The following is a 23,678-nucleotide window of genomic DNA, read 5'->3' on the forward strand; positions in this document are numbered from 1 at the left end:
AAAAGCACCAACAACCACTTAGATGCTCAAGCCAAAAATTCAGGAATTGTCCTTGATTCTACTCTTTCCCGCCACTCCACAATCTATCCAATTCTGTAGCTCTACCTATTAATGCATCCCAAATCTGTCCTTCTTACCTCTACTGTCACCTCCATTCTATTGCAAGTCATAGCTGCAACCATGTCTCTCTCTGCTATACTCCTATAATGATCTCCTAATTGGTCTTCCAAAATCTACTTTTGTCATCCTAAGACCTATGATCTACAAAGAAGCCAGAGTAATCTGAAAAAGGCAGGTCACATCACTTGGCTGCTTAAAATCCTCTAAGAACACCATGAATTTGATTCTTTCTTTCTTTTTTTTTTTTTTTTTAAGGCAGAGTCTCACTCTTGTCACCCAGGGTGAAGTGCAGTGGCACTATCTTGGCTCACTGCAACCTCCCCCTCCTGGGTTCAGGCGATTCTCCTGCCTCAGCCTCCCCAGTAGCTGGAACTGCAGGCGCCTGCCACCACCTCCGGCTAATTTTTGTATTTTTAGTAGAGACAGGGTTTCACCATGTTGGCCAGGCTGGTCTCAAACTCCTAACCTCAGGTGATCCACCCACCTCGGCCTCCGAAAGTGCTGGGATTACAGGTGTGAGCCACTGCGCTAGCCTGATTCTAACTTTTTTCATTCTGGTTTACAAAGCCCTATGTAATCAGGTCCCTGCCTACTTCTCCTCTCTGAACACATTTCACTTACAAGTGTAAATCACAATCTGTTAAGACATTCATTTAGCTATGAAATTAAGATAATCTTTTTTTTGCAACAGAAAATTGCCAGATACTATTCAATCATCCTATGTCTTCATTTCAAGGAAAGTCCAAGAAAAAAATGTGTTTTGGAAGTCACGAAATAAGATCTAATTAATAAAATGCCTCATCTGGTATTCTATTTTTGGTTCCAATTTTTAGATTTCTGATGATTTCTATAAGCACAGAAAAACAAGAACATGCTCCTCAGGCTCTCTGAGGTATTGTGCCATTCCTTGACCACTTACCCTGTGGGTAGACACTCTTCTAGTCTCTTGTACTGGTAGCCAGAGTTAGGGTTGATTTGGCCTCCTGGGGTACAGGCTGTAGCCTGGATAGTTAGTTGATGGCAGGCACACTTGGACCTATATGACAGAGGGAAATAAAGGAAAGGAGCGGGGGAATCAGAGAACAAAAATAACACAATACACATGTACCCAAGGTTGCTCAGTGTGGCCACGTCAGACTCCAGCCTCCCTACCTCATAGCTTTCATGGAGGCCTTATAGCAGGAGTTCCAGGTGAGGGAAGAGGTAAAGGAAGATGGGGAAAGCAGTACAGATACAAGGCAAAGGAAGAGGTGAAAAGGACACCATAACAAAGTTGGAAGCAGGGGCAGCAATTACCCCCACCAACTCACTTGTCCCGACACCCATCCTTGCAGTCACAGCCAACCAGAAATTCAGGGCCTGTGTTAATGAAAACACCCTTGCCCGGGATACGTTCCTTGCTGTAGGCCACCTGGGGTGGAGGGGTTGTGTCAATCTCATTGACACAGGATAGGGGAACATCTTCCTTCCCATAAGTGATGTCCAAAATATAGTAAAAAGGCTTATAGGGCTGAAACTTTCGGTCCACAAGAACATATGGATCCAAACAGAACATCTCCAGGAAGAGGAAGTCACAGCCAGTCTCGAAAAGGTAGCGTTCAATCTCCTGCATTGTCCGAAGGCAGAGACCACAAGGTGTCTTATAGATAACATGAAAGCCCATCTTGCGGTTAACTCGACGCCGGGCTGTCATCCGCCGGAAGTCATATAGTAATGGGACCAGCAGAGGGTTCTTGCCCCGGTACTGCTCATTCCTCATAGGTCTGACTCGAGACAGACAGGTATAGCTGCAGACATGAGGTAAGTAGAAAAGCTTCTCCATGGGAGCACGGTAGGAGGGCTCTGCTGGGGCCCGCTCCAGCATGCCATGGAAGGCTGGGGGTGCTGGAGGGGCTGGGAGTGCTGAAGGCGCTGGGGCAGAGGCTGTGGAGCCTAAAGGTGATCTGCAAATGAGATGCAAGCGATCAGATCAGAAGGCAACAGGACCTCTGTTGTATAATTAACCCTCCAGGTAGCTAAGCCATTTCTCTCATCTTTCAAACAGCTGTGCTCCTGAAGCTAAAGACGATTCAAGAAAGATCTTCCCTTGCCCTACCAAACCTGGACAATGAAACTCCCTGGTTACTCTTCACTGACTGATAACATCTCTATTTCTCTTTTTTTTTTTGAGTTTCGCTCTTTTTGCCCAGGCTGGAGTACAATGGCATGATCTCGGCTCACCACAACCTCCGCCTCCTGGGTTCAAGCGATTCTCTTGCCTCAGCCTCCTGAGTAGCTGGGATTACAGGCATGCGCCACCACGCCTGGCTAATTTTGTATTTTTTAGTAGAGACAGGGTTTCTCCATGTTGGCCAGGCTGGTCTGGAACTCCCGACCTCAGGTAATCTGCCCACCTCGGCCTCCCGAAGTGCTGGGATTACAGGCGTGAGCCGCCGCACCCAGCCTAACATCTCTATTTCAACAGTATACCTTTTCCTAAAATGTATTTGCCTGTGAATTATGGAAGTAGAGTCCAGTCTTCTACCAATGTTTTTTTTGTCTGCTGTGTGTTCTAGAAATGTCCTTACTAACTCCCAGGATTCAAAGAAAGAGGCTGTGGTGTTTCCTTTCTATTTTAGCAATGATGGCAACATGTTCAACAAGAAGTTTTAACAAATGGCTTTCTGATGATACCATATTTCCAAGCACCCAGTTTCCAATTCAATTATTCTTACTTTCTATTTCTTAGAAACTTCTATGGGTAAAGCTTCCTTTTCAAGTCCAAACTCTTCACCATCATAACCTTAAACTAAGCCCTTCAGAGCCAAGGAACCTTCCCCTACACAGTGGCCACTCATTGCTATCCTGCCTACAGAGAGCCTCAGATTTTCTCACCTATACATCTGGTTGATCCCAGGTTTCCCACCAGAGACATTTTCACTGAGTGCAGGAGATGTAGGGGAGGAATGACCAGAGCCCACAGATCCTGGTCGAAAGGACGTGCTCTTTTTGGCTACCTGCTTCCGTGACTGGGCAAGCTGGCTTTCCAAGCTTCTAGGAGATTAGAGAAGAGGGCATATAGTAAGGGATGTGGAAAATATAATATGAAATAAACTGAAGAAAAAAGAAAGAATAACACTCACTCACTGTCACCTGCTTGGGGGGATAGAGGTGGAGCAGGTGGGAAAGGTGGGGCAGGTGGAGCTGTAGGCTGTGGGAGTTCCACTGGCTTGAACTGGGTTCCAGTACCGGTCAGATCCTGTGTGTATTGGACAACAGGGCCTTTGCTCCTCACAGCACCTATAGGAAAAAGGAAATTGAGCACTGAGAAGATGATAGCTATGATGCTTATATTCAGTCACACATCTGATCCTTAACTTATACAATATAAAAAGGCAGCAATGGCTGGGCGCGGTGGCTCATGCCTGTAATCCCAGCAGTTTGGGAGGCCGAAGTGGGCAGGTTGCTTGAGGTCATGAGTTTGAGACCAGCCTGGCCAACATGGTGAAACCCCATCTCTACTAAAAATACAAAAATTAGATGGGCATGGTGGTGCATCTGTAATTCCAGCTGCTCGGAAGGCGCAGGACAATCACTTGAAACCAGGAGGTGGAGGTTGCAGTGAGCTGAGATCACATCACCACCCCAGCCTGGGCAACAGAACAAGACTTCGTCTCAAAAAAAACAGCAATGGACACATTTTGAGTAAGTGTTTAGACTCTCAGTTCCCATTATTGACTGGCATGGATGCTGGCATACGTTTTGACTTAGATAATACTTTTTCTTTTATTAAAGTGAAAGCAAGTTTATTAAGAAAGTAAAGGAATAAAAGAGTAACGGTCGGGCACGGTGGCTCATGCCTTTAATCCCAGTACTAAAAATACAAAAATTAGCTGGGCGTGGTTGCAGGCGCCTGTAACCCCAGTTACTCGGGAGGCTGAGGCAGGAGAATTGCTGGAACCCGGGAGATGGAGGTTGCAGTGAGCTGAGATGGTGCCACTGCACTCCAGCCTGGGCAAAAGAACCAGACTCCATCTCAAAAAAAAAAAAAAAAAAAAATTGCTACTCCGTCAACAGAGTAGCCTCTTTTTTTTTTCTTTTTATAGTTAGTTTTCCACTTTGTTACTCAGGCTGAAGTGCAGCGGTGTGACCTTAACTCATTGTAACCTTGAAATCCTGGGCTTCAAGCAATCCTCCTGCCTCAGCCTCGAGTAGCTAAGGCTACAGGTGCACACCACCACACTCAGCTTTTTTTTTTTTTTTTTTTTTAAGAGATAGAGTCTTTCTGTGTTGCCCAGACTGATCTCCAACTCCTGGCCTCAAGTGATACTCCCACCTCAGCCTCCCAAAGTGCTGAGACTACAGACATGAGCCACCATGCTGGGCCTTAGATAAGACTTTATATTGTATCTTCCTATCTCAGACAATTTAATTTACCTAATTATTGTTATACTTTGGGGGAATATTTTCAGAAATATATTCTTTAACCAACTAATTTTGGCAGGAAAAATCAACCAGAAAGTATGACAGTAATATTAAAAAAGAAAACCAAATCTGTTGTTTGTTTGTTTCTGAGACAGGGTCTCGTTCTGTCACCCAGGCTGGACTGCAGTGGCACGATCTAGCTCACTGCAACCTCGACCTCCTGGCTTCAATTGATCCTCTCACCTCAACTTCTTGAGCAGCTTGGACTACAGCTTAATGCCACTGTACCCAGCTAATTTTTGTGTTTTTTGTAGAAACGGGGTTTCACCATATTGCCCAGGCTGGTCTTGAATTCCTGAGCTCAAGCAAACCACCTATCTGTCCCAGCCTCCTAAAGTGTTGGGATTATAGGTGTGAGCCACTGTGCCTGGCCAGGTCTGGGTTTTAAAGAAAACTGACTACACGCTGGATGTGGTAGCTCATGCTTGTAATCCTAGCACTTTGGGCAGCCGAGGCAGGTAGACAGCTTGAGCCTAGGAGTTCAAGACCAGCCTGGGTAACATATCAAGCCCCTGGGTCTATTAAAAAAAAAAAAAAAACTAACCATAGATAACACACAAAACTGACAATTCTCATGTGGACCACAGAGGGTAACTACTATCACCCTAACCTAAAGCCAACTGTTTCGTATTTTTATGTGGTTGTTTAGAACAAATTAGAGCCACAGCATGTGGAAGCAGCAGCATAAATTGATCACCGTGATTGGAAACAACTCAGGGCACATATCCTGTTTCCAATGAGTATGCAGTGCAATCGTGCTAATCAAAGGATAGCCATTGTATATAATCTCCTTTGCTGGTTGGCCTGTTTCTTCCTTCCTCCAGGTATCTTTCAGGACATACCCATATTTGGACGTGTCCTGAGCTGTCCTTGCTTCTTCTCCAGTGCAGAGGCTGAGGATGTTTTCATACTGAACATGGGCTCCAGCCGTGTAGAGCCTCGATAGATCCACTCACATCTTTTGTCATCCTGGGGAATTGAGAGAAAAGAATGAAGGGAAATAGCTTAAAGGCTAGAATCTATCCTGTCCTGTGTAGAGGATATATACCATGTGTCACCTCTGGGAAACCTCTCTGATGAGCCTTAAATTCCTTATCTAAGCTAAGCACAGTGGCTCACAACTGTAGCTAGTAATCCCAGCACTTTGGGAGGCTGAGGCAGGTGGATCACCTGAGGTCAGGAGTCAAGACCAGCCTGACCAACATGGAGAAACCCCGTCTCTACTAAAAATACAAAATTAGCCAGGTGTGGTGGCGCATGCCTGTAATCCCAGCTACTTGGGAGGCTGAAGCAGGAGAACTGCTTGAACCAGGGAGGCAGAGGTTGTGGTGAGCCGAGATTGCGCCATTGTACTCCAGCCTGGGCAACAAGAGCGAAACTCCATCCCAGAAAAAAATGAAAATTCCTTATCTACTTAATAAAGTATGTGCCAGGCTTCATGATGGGTATCAGAAACACAACAGTGAAAAATATATACTCCTTGTTTAAGGAATTACAGGAGCAACAGATATCTATACTGAGTATAAGAGGCATGACAGCAGGGCACAATAGCTCACACCTACAATCCTGGTATGTTGAGAGGATGAGGCAGACAGACTGCTTGAGCTCAAGAGTTCGAGACCAGTCTGGGCAACATGGCGAAACCTGTCTCTACTAAAAAATACAAAAATCAGCAAGGTGTGGTGGCATGCACTTGTAGTCACAGCTACTTGGGAGGCTGATGTGGGAGGACCACTTGAACCCTGGAGGTTGAGGCTGCAGTGAGCCGTGATTGCACCACTGCACTCCAGCCTGGGTGGCAGAGTCAGACTGTCTCAAAAAACAAAACAAAACAAAACAACACACCAAACAAAAAGTATGATAAGGATCATAAGGCCTTAGAAGTAACGGGCTGAGGTAACACCAAGAAGAAATATAATTTCTAATTTCTTCTGGCTACTCTGGGCACACTGCCTATCAGGTAGCCTTGTTCTGCAAGCAGCGGTATTAAAAAATGTTTTTAAAACTTTTAAAAATAAGAAATATGATTCTAAGAAGGGAGAGAGAAGGGAGAAAAGGATGAGTACAAAATATCTAAGAGTTAAACTGAGCCTTGAAAGATAATCAGGACTCCTTGATCCCTCTTCTTCGTCCCACTATCCTACTAAAACCTTAACTCTGGAAAAATGGAATTGGCTGCCCTTTCTGTACCTACACACAATATGAATACTCCTAAAGAAAAAAAATAAATAAATCAAAACCATGCAGATTAGTATCATAATTCAGATAATTTATTTTCAACAATGACCTGCAGAGGAACAACGAAAAGGACAAAGTAAAATTTGACCAAAAACAGTGAGAACACATACGAGGATAAGAAAGAGGAAGGCTATGGAACAGCCATAAAACCATCCTCATTACTGCTTCTTAAGTTCCCCCCCACCAATCTCTGCCTCCAAAATTCGAGGGAAGAACAGTACCAGGAAGAGGATCCTGACTAGGCTGCCATCCACCTCCTCAACTCGGGACTTCCACCACGTGCCTTCCCACTCAGTCTTGATAAGCTGGCCACTCTTGAGCAGTACCATGGGGCGGTTGGGGTAGGCAGTGACATATTCCTCTATGAAGTCACGGCAGGAGATGTCTTCTATGTCCTCCCAAGTCTTTTTCACTGTTTCAAGGAAGAGGTAGAACTGAGAGGGCAGGTAGGGCATGTCTTGATAGGGAAAAGGCTGGCCAGGAGACATTTGATACTTTTTAAGTTGAAAAGGAGAGAAAAAGTAAAATCAGAACCTCAAGGGAAGCAAAGCCAAGACCACCTAAGTAATAAAGCTAATGTACAAACTGCACATACTTACAAATCAAGTAAATACTAAATAAGTAATGTACAATATAGGCAATTCACTGTTTTTATACAAACGGATATTTCTCCTCTGGAAAATTCAAGTGGAAATTCTTGCTCACTTGTTGATAAGTCTAGTGGTAAATTTAAAAAGATCAGGTGGCATCATGAAATGAAAAAAATTAGTCCTTCCTTCTCATTCTCTATCAGGTTTTTAAGAGACTCAGAATGTGTTTACTGTCATGTTATGTGTAAACAGAAGTGTTAGTTGATTCTTCTGCAGTTAAAAATGATTGTTTCCATAGGAGTCTGCTCCCAAGCCAGGATAACAAATATAGAGGACACTATGATGTTCCATCTAACACAGCTTCTGTGGAAAGCATGCAGACTACACATTTATACAAATGTTAGGTGCAGTACGACACTAGGAAAGAAGTAACACCTTTTCCAACCTAACTCACTTAGAAATGAAACTGAAGCACATCTATAACGTGAGCAGTCTACTCAAGGCCATTCATGATCTTCTAGTGTCTCACTCTTTGGCTACAAAGACCCAGTCCCAGAGATGAACAATAAAACTGTATCTCTTTTGGGAGCAAACTGACCTTTGGGAGCAAAAGACATCAACCAAACTTAAGCTCTTTGAGACTGAAATACCAAAAACACTAGGGCTTTTCAACTGGATGTCCTAAGAAGAAATATAAGGTAGAGGAGGAGAAAACTGAGCTAAGGAATAAGGGAGAAACACTCACGTGGCCGGCAAATGGGATACAGTTCCGACTGTGTGACATAGGAAGCATAGCCATCATCAAAGAAAATGAGAAACCTGTAAAAGAAGAGTGACAGTAGAAAGATCTGGGGGTTATGATATTTAACATGATCCACAGAATTATTTTATGATAGCTTCTACTTCTCTGGATCACAACACGATGCACTCCAGGGAAGACATTCCAGTCTACTACTTTATTCCTGTTTTTCTTTCTTCTCAACTTGAGAGTTAGGAGTTCTCCCTTAATTTAACCAATACCTCCCTACTTTTTAAAAAAACACATATACATATAAATGTTTTTGAGACGGAGTCTCCTTCTGTCACCCAGGCTGGGGTGCAGTGGTGCAATCTCGGCTCATGGCAACCACTGCCTCCCAGGTTCAAGCAATTCTCCTGCCTCAGCCTCTCAAGTAGCTGGGATTACAGGCATGCGCCACCACACCCAGCTAATTTTTGTATTTTTAGTAGAGACAGGGTTTCACCAGTTGGCCAAGCTGGTCTCGAACTCCTGACCTCAAGTGATCCACTTGCCTTGGCCTCCCAAATTGCTAAGATTACAGGCATGAGACACTGGGCCCAGCCAAAAAACATACATTCTTTTTCCTCTATCAGATTCCTATGCTGCTAATAACCATTTAGTCTCCATTTCTTTCTTCTGTGTGAATCCTATTCCCCTGACCATTAATCAATCCTCATTATTCTCTTCCTAGTTTTCTCTTTGAGGAAAGAAAAGGAAAAAAAACAGGAGGAGAAAGAGGAAGAAAGAATCACCCACATGACTCCTGTGGTAAAGAAAGAGTAAGGGTTTCAGTCCACTAGGGACTAAGAAGACAAAAGCTAATTGTGGTATCTGGTCTATGGCACGAACAGGGCAGGTGCTGTGCTCCCAGCCTCTACCCCTTTACAGTCCTCTGTCCAGGTACCTGAGCTTGTTTTTGACGTTTGGTGTCTCAGCTACAATGCCAGCATAGAGCCAGACCTGATTCCCATCTTTGTATTTGGCGACCACCCGACTGCCCACATACAGCTTGTCAGCAGGAGGGTGGTAATCATAGGCAATATGGTTCCCCGACAGTAGACTCTTTCCTTTGTTGTCAAATTTCACCTTGTATTTCTTCCCTGGCCCTGAGTAAAAGGGAAAGATAAATCCTTTTAAAAACTGCCAGTTTCTGTATAAATCCAGGCTGCTACGTGAGAGACAAATGGGAAGGTTATGGGGAAAAGAAACAATCAGCAGTGGAGGGTGCAGGTTGCCTTTCAGGAGTGGTTCCTCCAAGTTTGCACATACCAACTGTCTGGATGGCAATAAGGGTGCCTTTGTGCCAAGTCTTAGTTCTCTTCTTGCCCAGAATTCGCATGCTGACTATCAGGTCACCATCTTTGCTTAGTTCTCCAGACATCTGACTCAAGGTTCCTACAGAAGAAGCAAAAGTTATTCTAAAGAGTTATGACATAGATTTGGTAGAGAACGGAAAGGTAAAGAGGGTAGTATGGTAATTAGGGAAAGTGGGGTAATTTTTTTTTTTTTTTGAGATGGAGTCTCGTTCTGTTGCCCAGGCTGGAGTGCAGCGGCATGATCTCGGCTCACTGCAACCTTCACCTCCCGAGTTCAAGCAATTCTCCTGCCTCAGGCTCCTGGGTAGCTGAGATTACAGGCGTGCGCCACCACGCCTGGCTAATTTTTGTATTTTTAATAGAGACAGTTTCACCATGTTGGTCAGGCTGGTGTCGAACTCCTGACCTTGTGATCCGCCCATCTTGGCCTCCCGAAGTGCTGGGATTACAGGCATGAGCCACCGTGCCTGGCCCATCTGGAGAATTTTTAAACTTTTTTTGTAGTAGAGGTGGGGTTTCACTATGTTGCCGAGGCTGGTCTTTAATGCTGGACCTCAAGTGATCCTCCTGCCTCAGCCTCCCAAAGCTGCTGGAATTACAGATGTGAGCCACCACACCTGGCCTCAAACCTTTTTGTAACAAGAGTCTGAGTGATTCTCTTCTCCCTAATCTCCACCTGAAGTAGTCATGAGGATGGAAACAGCCCACATGTAGGACACTAAAGAGGTACTGAGATAAAACCATCACAGACTGGAAAAATCACCATCAATGTAATTGGGATTTCATAACTACTAAGGATAATGAGTCTGGCATGTCACAAACAATTAGCAGACATGAGACTTAAGATGAAATCTCTCTAAGAATTCACCTCCCATCTGTACCCAGGTATTTCTTGACCCTAACCTTTATGCAGATCCTGGGAACTGCTCTTCTTGTTGACAGCATCCATGAACTTCTGAACATCTTGAGCTGACTTTCTTAAGGCAGCCATAGCTTCACGGAGCTGTAGAAAAGTGGATGAGGAAAACAAGTTTTGAAACAGTAGCATGGGTTACAAATAACTTCAGAATAAGAAACAACTTGTATTTCACAAAACAAAACGAGTGAGTTATGTTTGCAAGCTTATGGTTACTTTATCCGGCAAAGCTGCCCTTACTTTTTTTTTTTTTTTTTGATATGGAGTTTAGCTATTGTTGCCCAGGCTGGAGTGCAATGGCACGATCTCGGCTCACCATACTCTCCACTTCCCGGGTTCAAGCGATTCTCCTGCCTCAGCCTCCCGAGTAGCTGGAATTACAAGCATGAGCCACCATGCCCGGCTAATTTTTTTTTTTTTTTTTTGAGATGGAGTCTGGCTCCGTTGCCCAGCCTGGAGTGCAGTGGCGTGATCTAGGCTCACTGCAACCTCTGCCTCTCAGGTTCAAGCGATTCACCTGCCTCAACCTCCAAAGCAGCTGGGACTACAGGCACGTGCTACCACGCCCAGCTAATTTTTGTATTTGTAGTAGAGACAGGGTTTCACTATGTTGGCCAGGCTGGTCTCGAACTCCTGACCTCGTGTTCCACCCGCCTCAGCCTCCCAAAGTCCTGGGATTACAGGCGTGAGCCACTGTGCCCAGCCTAATTTTGTATTTTTAGTAGAGACGGGGTTTCTCCATGGTTAGGCTGCTCTCGAACTGCCGACCTAAGGTGATCCACCTGCCTCAGCCTCCGAAGTGCTGGGATTACAGGCATGAGCCACCACGCCTAGCCTCTTTTTTTTTTTTTTTTTTTTTTCTGAGACAGTCTTGCTCTGTCCCCGAGGCTAGAGTGTGGTGGTGCGATCTCGGCTCATTGCAACCTCTGCCTCCTGGGTTCCACTGATTCTCCTGTCTCAGCCTCCCAAGTAGCTGGGATTACAGGCATGCACTACCATGCCCAGCTAATTTTTGTATTTTTTTAGTAGAGACGGGGTTTCGCCATTTTGGCCAGGCTGGTCTCGAACTCCTGACCTCAGGTGATCCACCCACCTGGAGCTCCCAAAGTGCTGGGATTACAGGCATGAGCCAATGTGCCCAGCCCAAAGCTGCCCTTGCTTAGAAACCTAGTTCAAAAATCAACGTTTCAATGTTAGAAAGCTTTTCTTGATTAATTTACCTAGCAGACACTGCTAAATTCTACTTTCATACAACACTCCTTTCTAGTGAAAGCATTTCTTGCTAACCTCTTTTTGAATTCTTACAACATCAATCAGAGGACTGCAACGTAAAGGGCTGATCACAGGGTGAATGATTAGATACTGACAGCTAAACTGATTAAATGGTTAGGCCAAAAATTCTCCTATTTTCATATTCTTATCTCTCACCCTTCCCTTACCATCCTAACTTACCTTCTGGTCTTTTGGAGTTCTGCTCCCAGCATCACCTATGGACGAGAAGAACTCTAATGAGTGTAAGAGACTTACACAGAGGAACTCCTGAGAAATTAAGAACTTACTCAAAAGCATTATTATGGGAGCATTATCAATAATAACTGAAAATAATCTTGATATAGGTATATACACAAATATAAAGTACTCAAAAGGGTCTGGAAAGACACAAAGTAAATGGCCAGGTGTGGTGGCTCACACCTGTAATCCCTGCTGCCTGGAAGGCTTTGGTGGGAGTACTGACTGAGGCCAGTTCAAGACTAGCCTGGGCAACATAACAAGAGCCTGTCTCTTAAAAAAAAAAATTAGGCCAGGTGCGGTGGCTCACGCCTGTAATCCTAGCACTTTGGAAGGCCAAGGTGGGCGGATCACCTGAGGTCAGGAGTTTGAGATCAGCCTGGTCAACATGGTGAAACCCCGTTTCTACTAAAAATACAAAAATTAGATGGGCATGGTGGCACGTGCCTGTAATTCCAGCTACTGGGGAAGCTGAGGCAGAACTGCTGGAATCCGGGAGGCAGAGGCTGCAATGAGCTGAGACTGTGCCACTGCACTCCAGCCTGGTTGACAGAATGAGACTCTGGCTCAAAAAACAACAATAATAAAAAATAAAAATGTATAGTTCAAGCCTGAGCAACACAGCAAAACCCTGTCTTTACAAAAAAAAAAAAAAAAAAAAAAAAAAGGCCGGGTGCAGTGGCTCACACCTGTACTCCCAGCGCTTTGGGAGGCCGAGGTGGGCGGATCACCTAATGTCAGGAGTTCCAGACCAGCCTGGCCAACATGGTGAAACCAAACCCCTTCTCTATTAAAAACACAAAAATTAGCCAGGCGTGGTAGCAGGCACCTGTAATCCCAGCTACATGGCTTCATGAGAAGCTGAGGCAAGAAAATCGCTTGAACCAAGGAGGCGGAGGTTGCAGTGAGCCAAGACTACACCACTGCACTCCAGCCTGGGTGACAGAGTAAGACCCCGTCTCAAAAAAAAAAAGTAGGATAAAAATAAAATGTATAGGCCGATGGTGGTGGCTCACGCCTATAATCCCAGCACTTTGGCAGGTCGAGGTGGACAGATCACCTGAGGTCAGGAGTTCCAGACCAGCCTGGCCAACATGGTGAAACCCCATCTCTACTAAAAATACAAAAATTAGGCCGGGCGCGGTGGCTCACGTCTGTAATCCCTGCACTTTGGGAGGCCGACGCGGGCAGATCACGAGGTCAGGAGATCGAGACCATCCTGGCTAAAACGGTGAAACCCCGTCTCTACTAAAAATACAAAAAATTAGCCGGGCGTAGTGGCAGGCGTCTGTAGACCCAGCTACTCGGGAGGCTGAGACAGGAGAATGGCGTGAACCCGGGAGGCGGAGCTTGCAGTGAGCCCAGATCGTGCCACTGCACTCCAGCCTGGGCGACAGAGGGAGACTCCGTCTCAAAAAAAAAAAAAAAAAAAAAAAAAAAAAATACAAAAATTAGCTGGGCATGGTGGCGCGTGCCTGTTATCCCAGCTACTCGGGAGGCTGAGGCAGGAGAATCACTTGAACCAGGACCCGGGAGGCAGAGGTTGCAGTGAGCTGAGATCGTGCCACTACACTCCAGCCTGGGCTACAGAGGAAGACTCTGTCTCAAAAAACAAGAAAAAATAAGTGTAATTCAGTGGTTTTTGGTAATTCAACTATCATCACTATTGAATTCTGGAGTGATGAAAAATTTCATCACTCCAAAAATTTCCTCATACCTATAGCAGTCATTTCTCATTCCTCCCTCCCCCAAACTCTGGCAATCACAGATTTATTTTCTGTCTCTATGGATTTGCCTATTCTGAACATCTCATATAAAGAGAATCATGTAATATGCGGTTCCTCAAACAAGGTTCATCTATGTTGTACCATGTATCAGTACTTCATTCCTTTTTTTTTTTTCAAGATGGAATCTTGCTCTGTCGCCAGGCTGGAGTGCAGTAGTGTGATCTCAGCTCACTGCAACCTCCACCTCCTGGGTTCAAGTGATTCTTCTGGCTCAGTCTCATGAGTAGCTGGGATTACAGGCACGCCACCACACCCAGCTAAATTTTGTATTTTTAGTAGAGACAGCCATATTGGCCAGGCTGGTCTCCAACTCCTGACTTCGTGATCCACCCACCTCAGCCTCCCAAAGTGCTAGGATTACAGGCATGAGCCACCATGCCTGGCCCCTTCGTTCCTTTTTATGGCTGAGTAATATTTTATAGCAGTGAATACATGGGTGTATGTGTATACCATATTTGGTTTATCCATTCATCAATTGATGAACATTTGGGCTGTTTCTACTTTTGCCTATTATGAATAATGCTGATATGAACATTCATTTATCAGTTTTTACATCAACATATGTTCTCATTTCTCTTGGGTATATGGCCAGGAGTGGGTGGGTTATGGTAATTCTATGTTTAACCTTCTGAGGAACCAAAAGACTATTCAAGTGGCTATAGCATTTTATATTTCCATAAGCAATTCCATAAGCAAACCTCATAAACTTATGAGGTTTTCAATTGCTCCATATCCTCGTCAACATTTGTTATTGTCTTTTTAAAGAGACAAGTTCTCATTATGTTGCCCAGGCTGGCCTTGAAGTCCTGAGTTTAAATGATCCACCTGCCTCAACCTCCTGAGTAGCCAGGACCGTAAGCAAAAGCCAACACCTGACTCTAATCATTTTTAAGTGTACAATTTGGTGGTATTAAGTATATTTATATTGTTGTGCAACCATAACCACCATCCATTTCCAGAACTCTTTTCATCTTGCAAAACTGAAACTCTGTACCTATTAAACACTCCCCATTTTCCCCTCCCTCCAGCCCCTGGCGGCCGGCCACCATTGAATGCTAGATATCTCATCTAAGTGAAATCATTTGTCTTTTTGTGACTGGCTTATTTCACTTAGCATAATGTCCTCAACGTTCACCTATGTTTGTCTTCTTTTTTTTTTCTTTTTTTTTAGTGGCTGCATAATAATCCCTTGGGTGGTAATACTATATATATATACATACATATACATATATTTTTTCTTTGAGACAGATTCTTACTCTGTCATCCAGGCTGGGGTGCAGTGGCCCAATCTTGGCTCACGGCAACCTCCGCCTCCCGGGTTTAAGCAATTCTCGTGCTGCTGCCTCCCCAGTAGCTGGGATTACAGGCACCCACCACCATATCCAGCTAATTTTTGTATTTTTAGTAGAGAGAGGATTTCGCCATACTGGCCAGGCTGGTCTCGAACTCCTGACCTCAGGCGATCCACCCGCCTCGGCCTCCCAAAGTGCTGAGATTACAGGTGTGAGCCACTGTGAGCAACCTACAAATTTTTTTTAAAAAATCAGGCAGGCATGGTGGCACATGCCTGTAGTCTCAGCTACTTGGGAGGCTGAAGTCACAGTGAGCTATGATAGCACTACTATGCTCCAGCCTGGATTACAGAGTGAGATACTGTCTAAAAAAAAAATATCAAATAAAGTTGAGGTTTCTATATCCTAAGAACTAGTGACTCTCTTACAGTATATACACTAAAAAGAATCCTGCACATGTGCATCAGGAGACGTGTACAAGAATATTTGCAGTAGTGTTATCTGTAATCTCAAAAAATGTAACTCAATGTCCACAATCAGGAAAACTGATAAACTGTGGCATATTCATACAATGGAATACCATACTGCAAAAAGCAAATAAGCTAATCATCATGCATCAACACAATGTTGAAGAAGTCAAAGCCAAGGGAGACGTCAGAACTAAATGTAATGCTGAATGCATTCACCTCACTAGCTAAACTATTCCAAAAAATAGAAATAAAAAAGTCAATACTTAGAAGCCAAGCTAAAAAATTAAAAGTTAAAATAAAAAAACCGAACAGAGGCCTGGCAAGGTGGCTCACGCCTGTAATCCCAGCACTTTGGGAGGCCGAGACAGGAGGATTACGAGGTCAGGAGATCGAGACCATCCTGGCTAACATGGTGAAACCCCATCTCTACTAAAAAATAGAAAAAAATTAGCCTGGCGTGCTGGCGGGCACCTGTAGTCCCAGCTACTCGGGAGGCTGAGGTAGGAGAATGGTGTGAACCCGGGAGGCGGAGCCTGCAGTGAGCCGAGATTGTGCCACTGCACTCCAGCCTGGGCGACACAGCAAGACTCCATCTCAAAAAAAAAAAAAAAAAAAAAAATATATATACACACACACACACACACACACACACACACACACACACACACACACAAATACTTAATCAACAAGAGAATCTCAAGAGAAACTGAAACTATGAAATAAGGAACCAAACAGAAATTCCAGAGTTGAAAATGCAAAAACTGAAATGAAATACACATTAGAGGGGCTAGGTGGCAGATTCACAACAGGAGTCAATGAACTAGAATATATAGATACCCATATAGAGAAATTATCCAATCCAAAGCACAGAGAGAAAATTGAAGAAAAATGAACAAAGCTTCAGAGACTTGTGAAATGATGTCAGGCATTCCACCATATATGTAATGGAAATCCCAGAAAGCAGGGAGAGACAAAAGGGAACAGGAAAAAAAAATGAAGAAATAATAGATCAAATACTTCCAAATTTGGTGAAAAACTTGAATCTACATACCCAAGAAGTTAAATGAACCTCAAGTAGGATTAAGAAAGAACTTGGATACATCCCAGTCAAACTAACATCAGAAGATAAAAAGAAAACCTTAAAAGCAGCAAGACAAAACTGACTCATATACATGGTACAAAAATAATTTCATCTGACTTTCCATCAAAAATAAAAGAGGCCAAAGGGCACAGGGATGGCGTATTCAAAGTGCTGAAAGAAAACTCTGTCAATCAAGAATTCTATATCCCAGGTAGGGCCGAGCACAGTGGCTCACGCCTGTAATCCCAGTACTTTGGGAGGCCAAGGTGTGTGGATCACCTGAGGCCAGGAGTTTGAGACCAGCCTGAATAACTTGATGAAACCCTGTCTCTACTAAAAATACAAAATTAGCTGGGCGTGGTGGTGCACGCCTGTAGTCCCAACTACTTGGGAGGCTGAGGCAGGAGAATTGCTTGAACCTGGAGGGCGGAGGATGCAGTGAGCTGAGATCTCACCACTGCACTCCAGCTTGGGCAACAAGAGTAAAGCTCCGTCTCAAAAAAAAAAAAAAATTCTATATCCCAGGTAAACGAAGATTGAGAGAATCCACTGTCAGCAGAACTGTACTGCAAGAAATATTAAAGGAAACCGTCTGGCTGGAAAAACATGACACTGGATGATAACTCAGATTCACAGGAAGGAATGAAGAGCAACAGAAGTGATAAACATCTGGGTAAATACATATTTTTCTTTTCTTCCCTTATCTTCTTTAAACATGAGACTGCTTAAAGCAGTAATTATAACACTAAATTATTGGCTTTAAACGTGTAGCTATAATATATTTGACAATAGTATCACATAGGAACAGAGCGAAAGTAGAAGTACGCTGGTGCAAAGTGGCTATATATATATATATATATATATATATATATATATTTTTTTTTTTTTTTTTTTGAGATTGGAGTCTTGCTCTGTCACCCAGGCTGGAGTGCAGTGGTGCGATCTTGGCTCACTGCAAGCTCCGCTTCCCAGGTTCACGCCATTCTCCTGCCTCAGCCTCCCAAGTAGCTGGGACTAGAGGCGTCCGCCACTACGCTCGGCTAATTTTTTTGTATTTTTAGTAGAGACGGGGTTTCACTGTGTTAGCCAGGATGGTCTCGATCTCCTGACCTCGTGATCCGCCCATCTCGGCCTCCCAAAGTGCTGGGATTACAGGCATGAGCCACCACGCCCAGCCAAAGTGGCTGTATTTTTACCAGAATTAAGTATTAATTTGTAATAGATTATGATTAGGTACAGATGCAACCCCTTTTATGAAAGCTAAAAAAAAGAAAAATCAGGGGCCAGGTGTGGTGGCTCACTCTTGTAATCCCAGCACTTTGGGAAGCCGAAGCAGGTGGATCACCTGAGGTCGGGAGCTTGAGACCAATCTGACCAACATGGAGAAACCCTGTCTCTACTAAAAATACAAAATTAGCCAGGCATGGTGGTGCATGCCTGTAATCCCAGCTACTTGGGAGGCTAAGACAGGAGAATCGCTTGAACCCGGGAGGCGGAGGTTGCAGTGAGCAGAGATCCTGCCATTGCACTCCAGCCTAGACAACAAGAGTGAAAACTCCATCTCACAAAAAAAAAAAAAAAGAAGAAAAAGAAAAATCAGAAGAATGACAGTCGTTTTCTGAAATGTTTGTTTGACTCAAAGAAGGCAATAAAGAAGAAACAGGGCTAGGCATGGTGGCTCATGCCTGTAATTCCAGCACTTTGGGAAGCTTAGGTGGACAGATCACCCGAGGTCAGAAGTGAGACAAGACTGGCCAACACAGAGAAACCCTGTCTCTGCTAAAAGTACAAAAATTAGCTGGGCGTGATGGCGTGTGCCTGTGATCCCAGCTACTTGGGAAGCTGAGACAGGAGAATTGCTTGAACGCAGGAGGCAAAGGTTGCAGTGAGCAGAAGTTGCAGTGAGAAGAAGTTGCAGTGAGATCATGCCACTGCACTTCAGCCAGGGCAATGGAGCAAGACTACCTCAAAAAAAAAAAAAAAAAAAAGACAAAACAGGCCAGGCATGGTAGCTAAGGCCTATAATCCCAGAACCTTGGGAGGCCAAGGCAGGAGGATTGCCTGAGCTCAGGAGTTCAAGACCAGCCTGGGCAACATAGACCTTATCTCTACTACAAAAAAAAAAAAGTTATCTGGGCGTGGTGGCATGCACTTTTAGTTCCAGCTACTCAGGAGGCTGACGTAGGAGGATCACTTGAGCCCAGGAGGTTGAGGCTGCAGTGAACTATGATCATACCATCACACTCCAGCCTGGGCAACAGAGTGAGACCTTGTCAATCAATCAATTCATTCATTCATTCATTCATTCATTCAAAAAGACTAAAATTATACAAAGTATATTCTCTGAACACAATAAAATTAATTAAAAATTAACAACAGAAAGAAATTTTAAAAATCCCCAAATATTTAGAAATCAACCACAAGGAAAATTAAAAATGATGCCAAGTTTAATGAAGCTGAAAACACAACATAAAAAAATGTATGATATCCTGAGAGTGACATTGTATGGAAAAAAATTTATGAGATGCAGCAAAGCAATGCTTATGGGGAAATCAATAGCTTTAGAGCTTATATTAGAAAGGAAGAAAGGTCTAAAATCAATCATGTAAGCTTCCACTTTGAGAGGCTAGAAAAAGAAGAACAAATCAAACCCAGTAAGTAAACGGAAGAAAATAAACATCACACTGGAAATATATTTAATGTGATATCCTGGATTGGATCATAGAACAGAAAAAGTGCAGAAGCTGAATAAAGCCTGAAGTTTATATAAAAGTAACATACCAATGTTTGCTTCTTAGTTTTTTTTTTTTTTTTTTTTTTAAGACGGAGTCTCGCTATGTCACCCAGGCTGGAGTGCAGTGGCGTGATCTTGGCTCACTGCAGACTCCACCCTCCGGGGTTCACGCCATTCTCCTCCCTCAGCCTCCTGCGTAGCTGGGACTACAGGCACCTGCCACCTCGCCCGGCTAATTTTTTGTATTTTTAGTAGAGACGGGGTTTCACCATATTAGCCAGGATGGTCTCGATCTCCTGACCTCACAATCCGCCCGCCTCGGCCTCCCAAATGCTGGGATTACAGGTGTGAGCCACCGCGCCCGGCCTGCTTAGTTTTGACATATGTACTAGATGAGGGATATATAGGAACTTTATTACTTTTTCAATTTTCCTATAAATCTAAAATTATTCCAAAATAAAAGATTTTAAAAATCCACAAAGAAAAGTCCAAGCCAAAATGGCCTCCGCACTGAAATTATCAAACTTTTTAGGAAGAAATATCATTCCATACAAACTCAGAGGAGGGAACACTTCTCAACTCATTTATAAGGCCTATATTACCCTGCTACCAAAGCCAAACAAGGACACCACAACAGAACTATAAACCAATAGCCCTCATGAAATAGATGTAAAAAAATTTTTTTTTTTTTTTTTTAAATGAGAGAAGGGGTTTCACCATGTTGCCCAGGCTAGTCTTGAACTCCTGGGCTCAAGCAATCTGCCCAACTCGGCCTCCCAAGGTGCTGGGATTACAGGCATGAGTCACAGCATCTGGCCAAGATCTTTTTTTTTTAAATCAGCAAATCCAATCCAGCAACATATAAAAAGAATTATACATCAAGACCAAGGCTGGTTTACTCCAGGAAGGCAAGGTTGGTTTAACATCTAAAAAAACAACTACTGTAATACATTCTTAATGTGATAAAAGACAAAAGGAACATAGGAGAATGATACAGAAAAAGCTGACAAAATCCAAAATCCAATTAGGCTATGATAAAATCTCTCAAACAAGGATTAGAAGGGGATTCCTTTAATTTAATAAATGACATCTATAGAAAACCTACTGCTAATATAGTTAATGGTTAAACACCAAATGCTTTCATATCAACATCAGGAAGAAGAAAAGGATGTCTGTTTTTTTTTTTTTTTTTTTTTTTTTTTTTGGTGAGACGGAGTCTCGCTCTGTTGCCCAGGCTGGAGTGCAGTAGTGCAGTTTCTGCTCACTGCAAGCTCCACCTCCCGGGTTCACACCATTCTCCTGCTTCAGCCTCCCAAGTAGCTGGGACTACAGGTGCCCGCCACCACGCCCAGCTAATCTTTTGTATTTTTAGTAGAGACCAGGTTTCACCATGTTAGCCAGGATGGCCTCGATCTCCTGACCTCATGATCTGCCTGCCTCGGCCTCCCAAAGTGCTGGGATTACAGGTGTGAGCCACCACGCCTGGCCAGGATGTCTGTTCTTAAAACCTTTTTTTTTTTTTTTTGAAGACAAGAGTCTTGCTTTGTCACCCAGGCTGGAGTGCAGTGGCATCATCACAGCTCACTGCAGCCTCAACTTCCTGTGCTTAAGAGATCCTTCCACCTCAGCCTCCCAAGTAGCTGGGATTACTGGGGTGCACCACCATGCCTGGCTAATTTTTTTATTTTTAGTAGAGATTAGGTCTTGCTATGTTGGCCAGGTTGGTCTCAAATTCCTGGGATCAGGGGATCCTCCTACCTCAACCTTCCAAAGTGCTGGGATTACAGGTATGAGCCACTGTGCCTGGCCTGCTCTTAAAACTTATTCAACACTGTACTGAAGGTTTTAGTGAGTACAATAAGAAAAGAAAAAGAAAAGATATCCCGGGTAGAAAGGAAGAAGTAAAACAGACTTTATTTGCATGAATTAGTTTTAGAAAATCCTAAAGAATTGGCTGGGTGCAGTGGCTCATGCCTGTAATCCCAGCACTTTGGGAGACCAAGGCAGGTGGATCACAAGGTCAGGAGTTCAAGACCAGCCTGGCCAAGACGATGAAACCCCGTCTCTACTAAAAATACAAAAACTAGCTGGGTGTGGTGGTGGGGCAGGGGGGTTGCCTGTAATCCCAGCTAGTTGGGAGGTTGAGGCAGAGAACTGCTTGAACCCGGGAGGCAGAGGTTGCAGTGAGCTGAGATTGCGCCACTGCACTCCAGCCTGGGCGACAGAGCGAGACTCTGTCTCAAAAAAAAAAAAAAAAAAAGAAAAAGAAAAAAGAAAATCCTAAGGAATCAACAAAAAGCTTCTAGAACTATGTGAGTTTAATGATTTAATGAGGTTGCATGCTACATGATCAATACACAAAAACCAACTGTATTTTTTATATCCTAATAACAGAACATACACTTACTATAAGTCCTGGCAATTCCACTCTTTGATGGAATACCCCAAAATTGGGGTTACACAGAATGAGGAAAGCAAAGTAATGCAATCAGGGTGTAGCACATAGGGAACATCTATGATACTAACAATGTTGCATTTTTTTCTTTAATAGCCAACTCAGGCAGTTTGAAATATGGAGTCAGTGACAATGGTTTCTTCTCTCTTCTATTATCTTCTATTTGCTCATCTTCCAGTGTTTCAACTTCAGTCCTGAGACTCTCCTATCCAAAGCTCATCCCTTACCTGAATCAATACTGAGGACATCATCATCTTCATCAGGAATCTCAATTATTTCTGTAGGCCGGGAAGATTCGTCCTCAGAGCTACTGTCCCGGTATTGTAGTCCCAGCTTGGAGTAGAAGTCCTTCACCAAAGACTCACAATTAGTCACTGCCCTAATATTGGAACACATGCAGAAAAGGTCAAAGCCAGCAGAAGAATTAAGATATAGAATCCATTACAATGTATATATATTTAAGTATAGACAGTCCTCAATTTAAATGGGCCACATTCCAAAGTGTCTCTGTTTAGAATTTAGAATGCTTTTTCTATAGAAAAATGTTTTAAATGGTGGTTTAGCTTCCAGAGTAGTTCCTCAAAAATCCAAAGTAAGCCCAAAGTACAGTACTTTCAACCTTACCTCATTATTTACCTTGCTGTTATCTGAAAATGCATCCTGGCTGGGAGTGGTGGCTCACACCTGTAATCCCAGCAATTTGGGAGGCTGAGGCAGGTGGATCACTTGAGGTCAGGAATTTGACCTCCCCAGCCTGGCTGACATAGTAAAACCCCATCTCTACTAAAAATACAAAAATTAGCCAGGTGTGGTGGCACACGCCTGTAGTCCCAGCTACTCCGGAGGCTGAGACAGGAGAGCTGCTTGAACTCGGGAGGCAGAGGCTGCACTGAGCCGAGATCACGCCACTGTACTCCAGCTTGGGTGAGACAGAGCAAGTCTCTGTCTAAAAAAAAAAAAAAAAAAACATGAAAAACTGCTCATTATCAGTGGCCATCAGAGAAATGCAAATCAAAACCACAATGAGATACCATCTCACACCAGTTAGAATAGCGATCATTAAAAAGTCAGGAAACAACAGATGCTGGAGAGGATGTAGAGAAATAGGAACACTTTTACACAGTTGGTGGGACTGTAAACTAGTTCAACCATTGTGGAAGACGGTGTGGCGATTCCTCAAGGATCTAGAACTAGAAGTACCATTTGACCCAGCGATCCTATTACTGGGTATATACCCAAAGGATTATAAATCATGCTGCTATAAGGACACATGCACACATTTATTGCGACACTATCCACAATAGCAAAGACTTGGAACCAACCCAAATGTCCATCAATGATAGACTGGATTAAGAAAATGTGGCATATATACACCATGGAATACTATGCAGCCATAAAAAAGGATGAGTTCATGTCTTTTGTAGGGACATGGATGAAGCTGGAAACCATCATTCTGAGCAAACTATCACAAGGACAGAAAACCAAACACCGCATGTTCTCATTCATAGGTGGGAACTGAACAATGAGAACACCTGGACACAGGATGGGGAACATCACATACTGGGGCCTGTCGTGGGGTTGGGGGAAAGGGGGAGGGATAGCATTAGGAGATATACCTAATGTAAGTGACACCAACATGGCACATGTATACATATGTAATAAACCTGCACGTTGTGCACATGTACCCTAGAACTTGAAGTATAATAAATTAAAAAAAAGTATTCTAACTGACAACTAGAGCGCCAGAAACAAATCTTTTGGGGGTGTGGGAACTTATTAATGCTTCGGAGTTACATAAGACAGAAATTCTTTACAATCCTCACTCCCTGGATGATCTTACTAGGGAAATGAAGCAATTGTTCTAAGATAGAGCACAGGAGGAAGAAGGGGAAAGGACTTAAGACTTGGACTCCCTTACTGCTGAT

General features: G+C 43.6%; 1 protein-coding gene across 6 annotated transcripts in view; it reads right to left on the reverse strand.

The window, feature by feature from the left end:
- The window catches only part of SETDB1 (SET domain bifurcated histone lysine methyltransferase 1), a 38,298-nt gene that overhangs the window by 12,477 nt on the left and 2,143 nt on the right, over window positions 1-23,678 (reverse strand). For 3 of the 6 annotated variants that reach the window (XM_032154746.2, XM_032154747.2, XM_032154745.2), the window contains exons 3-14: window positions 21,981-22,132; window positions 11,878-11,912; window positions 10,413-10,512; window positions 9,463-9,588; window positions 9,098-9,299; window positions 8,158-8,231; window positions 7,044-7,234; window positions 5,427-5,553; window positions 3,243-3,399; window positions 2,995-3,153; window positions 1,431-2,063; window positions 1,040-1,156 (exon numbers count right to left, since the gene is read on the reverse strand). In XM_032154746.2, the coding sequence (XP_032010637.1) occupies window positions 1,040-1,156; window positions 1,431-2,063; window positions 2,995-3,153; window positions 3,243-3,399; window positions 5,427-5,553; window positions 7,044-7,234; window positions 8,158-8,231; window positions 9,098-9,299; window positions 9,463-9,588; window positions 10,413-10,512; window positions 11,878-11,912; window positions 21,981-22,132 (2,073 nt within the window). Of the gene's footprint in view, window positions 1-1,039; window positions 1,157-1,430; window positions 2,064-2,994; window positions 3,154-3,242; window positions 3,400-5,426; window positions 5,554-6,849; window positions 7,235-8,157; window positions 8,232-9,097; window positions 9,300-9,462; window positions 9,589-10,412; window positions 10,513-11,877; window positions 11,913-21,980; window positions 22,133-23,678 lie in introns of those variants that run through there. The other 3 variants (XM_058439311.1, XM_032154748.2, XM_032154749.2) reach the window with 2 other exon arrangements.

Source organism: Hylobates moloch, unplaced genomic scaffold, assembly GCF_009828535.3.
Source record: "Hylobates moloch isolate HMO894 unplaced genomic scaffold, HMol_V3 SCAFFOLD_5, whole genome shotgun sequence".
Classification (NCBI taxonomy): domain Eukaryota; kingdom Metazoa; phylum Chordata; class Mammalia; order Primates; family Hylobatidae; genus Hylobates; species Hylobates moloch.